General features: G+C 41.3%; 1 protein-coding gene across 2 annotated transcripts in view; it reads right to left on the bottom strand.

Moving 5' to 3' along the window:
• Positions 1-331: 331 nt before the first annotated feature.
• RAP1B (RAP1B, member of RAS oncogene family) overlaps positions 332-8,287 on the bottom strand; it is a 68,348-nt gene continuing 60,392 nt past the window's right edge. For both annotated transcript variants that reach the window (XM_044280456.1, XM_044280455.1), the window contains 3 exons: positions 6,031-6,174; positions 4,347-4,462; positions 332-2,310 (listed from right to left, as the gene is read on the bottom strand). In XM_044280456.1, the coding sequence (XP_044136391.1) occupies positions 4,376-4,462; positions 6,031-6,174 (231 nt within the window). In that variant the 3' untranslated portion in view covers positions 332-2,310; positions 4,347-4,375. The remainder of the gene's footprint in view (positions 2,311-4,346; positions 4,463-6,030; positions 6,175-8,287) is intronic.

The raw sequence follows: 8,287 nt of genomic DNA, 5'->3' as shown, positions 1-8,287 counted from the left end.
AACTGATTGTGAAAACCGTAGACGCAACAGACTGTAGAGGAATCATTGAGTACTGGATAGTTTTCTAGATGCACTCTGTGACCTATGCAGAGGTCAATGTGCAGGGATGGGGAGTGGATGATGAGTGGTGACCATCATCTATTATGGTGGACCCTGAAGTTATCTACACAGAGGTTTTATCAGTCACTGCAATCCTGCCTGTGATTTTATTTTTGTAATTATTTTTTTTAAGTGATCTTAAAACTACCCATGTGATCACTATACATTGTTCATGTACAGATTATAGACAGATATTTCCACCGATCCTGGTGTATCATAAATAAATTGCACATTAAATCCAAATGCATTTTATTTTGGTAGACAAGAGACTCTTTGCTTAGATGCTACAGATTTAGACATATGTTGTGGCTAGTTATCAGCAGATCTCAGAGGATAATGAAACAGATTTGCATACAAGAAAGTACAGTATTTTATTTCTGCCTGTGTATATTCAGAGTTCAGACGTCAATTCGCAAGGGGGAGAAGAATAAACACAATCTGTAAGCAATGGGAAAAAAGGCGTTTGAGAACAGACTGCCACTGTGGCAAAGCAAATACAAGTCACATGAAATGGAGTTTGTCCTCAGCTGACTATAGCCTTCAGTTTGCTGCCTGAACAAAATAAGCAGAAGGAAAAGGATGAGATAATTAACCTTTAATGCACAATGTGAACAAAAACACCTGTAAGTAAACTCAAGAAAGTCATTCAACGGTTTATGCTTTCATTGCTATCTGTGATGGATTTCATACTGCTGTAGGCATCTTCCAGAGCAAAGAATTAAACTGACTTTCACAAAATGTTCATGTATCATTCTGTAGAACCGGCCGTGACGCTGGAGGGCCCTATACGACGTGTCTCCTAATTGGCACATAAGAGGGGAAGGCTGCAGGGTGTTTATGCAGTGATGCCGGAGCTAACAAGTGCTTTTAGTAGAAAGCACTAAAGTGGCAGATACTCCTAATGAGAGCCCTTGCATGGCAATGCAAATTTATTGAATGGATGCTAAATTATACAAAATTGCACCACTTTATTTAAGGCTTTTAAGTTTTACATTTGGCCACCATAAAGCAGTTGTAGCATTAGGTTGGTCAATTGAATTACTGTGGTTCCCTGCTGGATATATACACAATTTGTACACCCCAACGTTAATGCATACAAAGCAACAAGGCATTGATAAATAAACCGGCAAAAAAAAAAGAAAAAAAAAAAAAAAGATAATTACTGCAACGCAGGGCTTGTGACTGATAACACAGGATTTCAAATTACGTCCAACATTCACATCCACTGGACTCTTCCACCATTTAACAACGCAACCAAAACAATACACATGGGAAACAACCACTGACAGGAAAAAAAGGGACTAAATCTGGATTATTTGGTATTGCAAATACACAAATGCATGAGCAAGCAAGGGGAAAGACAAGGGCTCACAGTGAGATTCTACAGTAGCAGAAGCCTGGAAATGATTTACAAAATATTGATAAATCATAAAAAGAAAAGAACTCTTAAAATATACACTTCTCGTTGTAGACCCCCACTGTATACACATCTATAAACATTTGTCCCTATGTAAACGGACTGGGGAAATGGAAATACTTGACAACTCAGGAACGTCCCTCGAAAATGACATCAAAGGCAGACTGGTCAACCAAGACAGACTATGAGAAATACATTTATTGTAATGACTCCTTTGCCTCCAGAAGGGTGCAATACAAGTCTCCACAGGATTCCCTAAAAATGAATGAAGGAAGGAAGAAAGGCAAAAATCAGTTGTGAGAAGCACTTTGTACAACGCAATAGATGTTGCTCTTGTATTTCTTTTAAAGGAAGGGGAAAAAATAGTTACAAGAAGCTACAAATACCAAAGATGCAAGGTCATCGGGAGTAGTCTATAGAGGAGCTCTTTGGACTTTCTCGTTTAGTAAGCTAAAATAGTGGTGCTATTCATTGTACACTCCGATAGAAGGGAAGGGCTTGTGAAAGAATACAGTACACGTTTTTTGGACGCATGAAAACATTGCTGAGTGAACAATGTCTCTGTTAGCAGTAATACTGGATGTGGGCTCTGTTCCCAGTTGCATACGTGAAGGACTTCTCAAAGCGGGAGTCTTTCTTGTGACTTTAGGAGGGGATCTGATGGTGCACAATCTGAGTTTGCAACTTCCATCCATATTGTAACGGGTACCACCACAGGAAAGTCCATTGGAGTTGTTGACGGGATAATTGGAGTTGGAATGCTGGCACTGTGTTAAGACAACAGTTCTTCAGACCTGCATTAAGGAACAGAACGACTGTTACTCGGTGAGATCTGTAACTGGTTATGCAGATTCTTTGCTATTACAGTCTACGTTATTTATAATCTGAAAAAAACAGAACACAAATTGGCTTCTTATACAAAACTATAGCAACCGTTCTAACCTGCACTGAACATATTCACAGCTGGACTGCTTGGTTGTCATAACTAGGGATGAGCGAATAGACTTCGGATACTTCATCCGAAGTCGATTTGCATCAAACTTCGTTGTAATACTGTACAGAGCGGGAACTCCATACAGTGTTAGAATGTATTAGCTCCGATGAGCCAAAGTTATTACTTCACGAAGTCTCGCGATACCGAGACTTCCGAACCCGGGTTCAATTCCAAGGTACCACTTGGAACCGAACATACAAAAAGCAATATGCAGCACCATAAAGTTCCAGCACTCACATCATACCCACACCCCCCAGGATCAAAAGACAGAGGATTGACATTAATTTTACTTCTTGCTTTTTTTTATGATTTGAACTAATTGGGGAAGTGACTGCAATCATCTCTAAAAATAATATAAGCCCAAATGCAATGTAAATGCAGCAATCTTGGTCATAATAAATGGTGTGGATTAGGCCTCATGCAAAGTCTGTTAAAAACGAACACACTGTCAGTTTTTCATGGCCATTTTGCATCAGTGTGTGCATCCATTTTCTGGCAGTGTGTCTGTTTTTAAAGTCCGTTTTGCATCCGTTTTTCATGTCAGTTAAAAACGGACATGAAAAATGGATGAATTTGATTGGCAGTTATTTATAGACCCACCCTTCTGAGAACACCCACAGGATGGTAGGCTCCCAGCTAAAATAATGTCCCCCACGGTGTAGTATTTTATTTATTTTTTTGCTGCCCCCAATGTAGAGCCCCATCTTAAATAATGCCCCCCATAGTGTGTGTTTTGTTTTGTTTTTTTAGGGCCCCCAGCTTCATAATGTCCCCCATGGTTTATATAATGGCCCCATAGAGTCCAACAGCCAACAAAAAACAAACTCACCTTATCCATTTGCTCTTGCTGCAGCAGTCTCTTCACAGAACGCGACCTGCCGAAGGTGCACAATGACGTCACTGCGTGCTCCCACGTGGTTACGTCACCGCGCAGATCACAGGTCCTGCTCAATGAAGAGAGAAGAGACTGCCGCTCCGCGAGCAAGTGGATGAGGCGAGTTTATTTATTTTTTAACCCCTAAATGGCCTGTGTACCTGTTTTTAACGGCCGTTAGACGGGTGCGCTCCAGTCAATCGGCCGTTAAAAACAGTCCCATTGATTTCAATGGGGTCCGTCCGGCTGTGAAGATAGGACATGTCCTATTTTTGGGCGGACGCTATTCACTGTCCGGTAAGAAGAACGGCCATGTCAATAGCGCTAAAAATGGCCGTGTGACGGCCGTTACTTAGACAGCCGTCACACGGCGATTTTTTTTTTCCACTGTCGTGTGCATGTAGCCTTAAAGAGGACCTTCAACAGCTCCTGACATGCCTGTTTTAATAGCTTCATGCATTCCTGATCTTGGGGGTGTGTACCTGCACAGACTCACTCAGAGCAGCACTGCCCTAGACCTGTCAATCAAGAGAAAGGCGTGAAAAGAGGTGGGCATCAGGCAGTGAGATGGCACTATATAGTTATGTTCAGCTGACATTAGCACATCGCTAATGTCAGCCAGCTTAATACCCATTTTTCAGGTGGCAGAAACCCTTTAACTTTATACCTTTACAATATTACTTATCCGATTTTGCCACTGTATAATCATGTATGGCAATCTTACATACATTAGTAGGGATTGATTACTAAAGGGTAACTGCAGTGAATGTGTCCTCAGAAAATTACCTACTGTTTAAATCCTGTTATTACGTTAAATACATGTAAGAATTTTGGGCGATTTGTTTTTATTTTTTTCTACAAAAGGAAGCAAATTACTGTGAAGTCAAATTTGTCAGGTATAGCTATGTATATGGCTGAAATTGGTGGTGGTATATAGACTCATCAAATATCATGCTTGTTACCTGGCTCAGAGCTACAGCACATCTGTGTATTAAAGCAGCTGACATGTTGACTTTTTACGTGCCTTGCCCGGTACAGGAGTTTTTCTGTTTATTTGTCGCACAAGATCATAAAAAATCTGCAAATTAAAACATTGTAAATGTAAGGAAAATATAAAAACACATTCATAGGAAAAGATTGGATTGCTTTTACAATACGCCTATCTGGTTTAAAAGGAATCTAAAACTATAAAGATCACCAAAGGCTGGAAAACGTGGACCAAGCAGGTTTATTAAAAAAATAATTTAAGATAATGGGGGACATTTATCATTGTTTCTACGCCACAATTGTGGCGTAAAAAGCGCGCATATTAAGGTACATGGCATCTGCACTTTTCCGAAGCCCGCCGCATTTACTATAACTGTGACCAGAAAGTGGCGGAAGTCATAGCTGAAGTCTACACCAGCCTGTGGCTGGCGCAGACTTTAGTTTTTGGCGCACAGCAGGGCAGACGTGCGCCTGATTTATTAAGAGGCCTCTGCCTCTTAACAAATCAGGCATATCTCACGCCAGTGCAGGGAGATCAAGGCTGACTGGCTGGACCCGCCAGCCTTGATACATCTTCCCCACAGTGTGTAATGCTAGTGGATATATTGAAATGTAACACATAAACTGGAATACAACCACGTTTGGTCAGTTTATTTTACATGTGAACAGAAGCCAACCATTAGGAATGGTGGCCTAACTGGAAGCTTATCAGATAAGTCCATACATCAACTGACCCTGTTCTGTTATAAACAGGTTCTGGTCCTGGGTCACCTCAATCATTCAAAACATATACTCATTAAATGTGATATCTGTTAAATTATATCAAATTGACGGGGGTCCAACACCCTGGACCCCCGCCAATCAGCAGTTAGAAGAGGCTGGGCACTTCATCAGCATGAAGGCCTCTTCCTAGGCCATGTGACATCACAATACATCAGTCACATAGCCTAGTTGCAGCTCAGCCCTATTCACTTCAATAGGCTGAGCTGCAATACCATACTGTATATACCATAACATGAGATATACGGTACTGTGCTTGGTGAGTTGCCGGGAGCCTGCTGCAATCACCAGGGCTCCGGTTAGTACGTCAGCTCTCTGGTACAGCTGATTAGTGGGGGTGCCGGGACTCGGACCCCCGCCGATGTGATAATCATGATCTTTCCTGACAATAGGTCATCATTATCAATTCCTGGAGGCCCCTATGCCAACAGCACTGCTCCTAAACATCCACCTGCCCCAAATGCCGAAGATCAACCAACAACTGATCCTTATGGACGAACTCCAGTTCCTCTACCAAGTTCACTGCTTTGCACATGAAAACATCTCCATCTAATTTGAAACAATAGATGTCTGTCATCCGACCATTCCCTTCCCCTCTGTCTCCCTACCCTCTACCTCCACATACTTTATCTTCAGGTTCATTTTATTAATCAGTAACATATCCACAGTGCATATTCTTTAAAATGCTTGCAAAACCTTGCAGTTATAAAACTGGCTGACCAAAGCTAAATTGGTCATTTGATTCCTGTAATCATAGTCATTTTGTTCTTACGATCGTATTAAAATTTTTTAATAAAAAGGAAATTTTAAAGAAAATAGGTTAAAAAAAAAAAAAAAAAAAAAAAAAAAAAAGGGGGGGGGGGGGGATTTAATCCTTACCTCGTTGACATTAATCTTGGACTTGGCAGAAGACTCCAGGAATGCACAATTGTTCCACTGTCTTGCTAGATTCTGCCCCTGTTCCTTGCCAACAACCCTTTCGTCTTCCAAGTCACATTTGTTCCCAACCAATATCATTGGCACCTAGATATCAGAATTCAGGTTAGAAATTCCACCTCATACGTTTACAGCATCATGACAATAAAAACGGATCTTTATGCATTCCTAAGAAAGATTATGTGGAAGAGATGCAGAAGTGCTAAAACATGTCTAGCTTCTTGTTGTTGGTTAGATGCACATACACAGGCTCAAGGTTCAGTCCATACAGCTAATATGAGAACGGTATGGACGTGGTTTGAGAGAATTGTGTCTTGATCTACATCAGTGCACGTTGAGGACCTTGACTTTGCTTTCTTTACTGCCCATTGCAAATAGAAAAAGCATCAGAATGCTGAAAGGTGTTCTTCTGCAGCTGGGCTAAATTCCTAGCATATGGTCATAGCAGGGAATCTCTACTTCCATGCAAAGTACAACAGCCTACATACAAGAGGTGGCGTAAAGTGCAACGCCAGGCAGTTACACGCTAACTAAGCTATTGATTGTCTCTGCTCTGTACAAGGAAACACTTGCAGTGCACATAGGCAGCCAAATTAAAAGATGGATGACCAACCCCTGCCCACCATTTCCAATTATCATGGTGGATCTACAGGCACCATGAAATGCACTAGGCATAGGTTATTTCCTGTCCCTGTGGTTGCTCTTTTACATGAAAGGGAATGACATAAGGGATAGAATTTTGCCAAAGGTACACGTGTCCAGTATTGCTGATAGCTCATATACACGCCACTGATTATCTCATTATGCAACAGTCACATTTTTTTTCACTTTGTGACACAATATGTATATTTAACAATACCAGGAAATGAAACAGCATTACCAAGAACAGTGCTCTGTGCATTCACTGTGCGTATGAAAGGATGTGGTGACACTAGCTGGAGGAAACGGTCTTATAGGAGTATCACAAAACATATTTCTCAGCATTTCTAATGTAATGCAAACCTACCTGCAAATGTAAAAGGGTCTCTAATGATAACGTAAAAAAAAAATATATATATATAAATTTAACACAAAAGTGATCAGACAATGCCAACCCCCTGGAACACTCTGGAAACAAAGCCAAGGACCTGTTCCACGTGTCTAACCACGGATGACTACATGCTGCAGCAGCGTCTACGGAAAGGGCACAGGTGCAATATGGCGTGAAGTGTGATGTGAAACGGAGCAGCCGCCTATTTACTCTAAACAGAATTATTAACGTTGTGCGTTCCTGTATGGCTGCACTCAAATAATCAAGTGGGGTTTGTGGGAGAATTAATTCTATCAGACATGTTGAGAACATAATTCTTGTGAGCAAAGCTGATAGGAGCAGCCAAGTGGAAAACACTTAAGTGCTTTACTGTACTAAATAAAGCTTGGGTACAAATGCTGAGAAGTAAATCTCATCACTGTGGAGAAAATTATTTTAAAAAAAGTTCCTCCCACACAGCGCTTAGGTGCATTTGATATCTGCAGTTGACTGCGGACTATGAAGAACGATATGCTGGGCAGTGATGAACTTATCCATCAAGCCGATCTTTTGTCAAATAGGTCAGACCAAAAGTCCTTGCTGAATATTAAAAACAGATAATGTGACATCTGCAAACTTTTCATCTGAGGAAAGATCCAAAATGACACTACAGGCTGATATTGATATGGACACAGCAAGAACTACAAGAGTGCAACATAAATGAAGGCATATTCAGGTATATCACATCTGTACAACCATATCTAGATATAACACATATTGGTCGAATACAATATATCACACATGTTCACATGGCCATTTTTCCATGGTGATTTTGGCACGTATTCTGTGCCAAAACCCAGACAGTCCCTAAAAGAGGGTAAAGCTGCAAGCAGATTTATGGCACACAAACTGCAAAACTACTGAAGAATTGCCAGTGTCAGCCTCGGATTTCTACAATGGTTCAACAGCACATACACATTTGGTGAGATTCATCAAAACTGTTGTAAAGGGAAACTGGCTTAGGCGCCTCTTGCACACGACCCCCCCGTGGCCGTATTGCGGCGCGCATATGGCGGGTCCGCAATACACGGGGCACCAGCCGTGTGCATTCCGCATCACAGATATGGACACATTCACTTGAATGGGTCCGCAAATCCGGAGATGTGGAACGGAAGCATGGAACGGAACCCT

The sequence above is a fragment of the Bufo gargarizans genome, chromosome 2 (genome assembly GCF_014858855.1).
Source record: "Bufo gargarizans isolate SCDJY-AF-19 chromosome 2, ASM1485885v1, whole genome shotgun sequence".
NCBI classification, from domain to species: Eukaryota; Metazoa; Chordata; class Amphibia; order Anura; family Bufonidae; genus Bufo; species Bufo gargarizans.
This window is presented reverse-complemented; position numbering and strand designations above follow the sequence as displayed.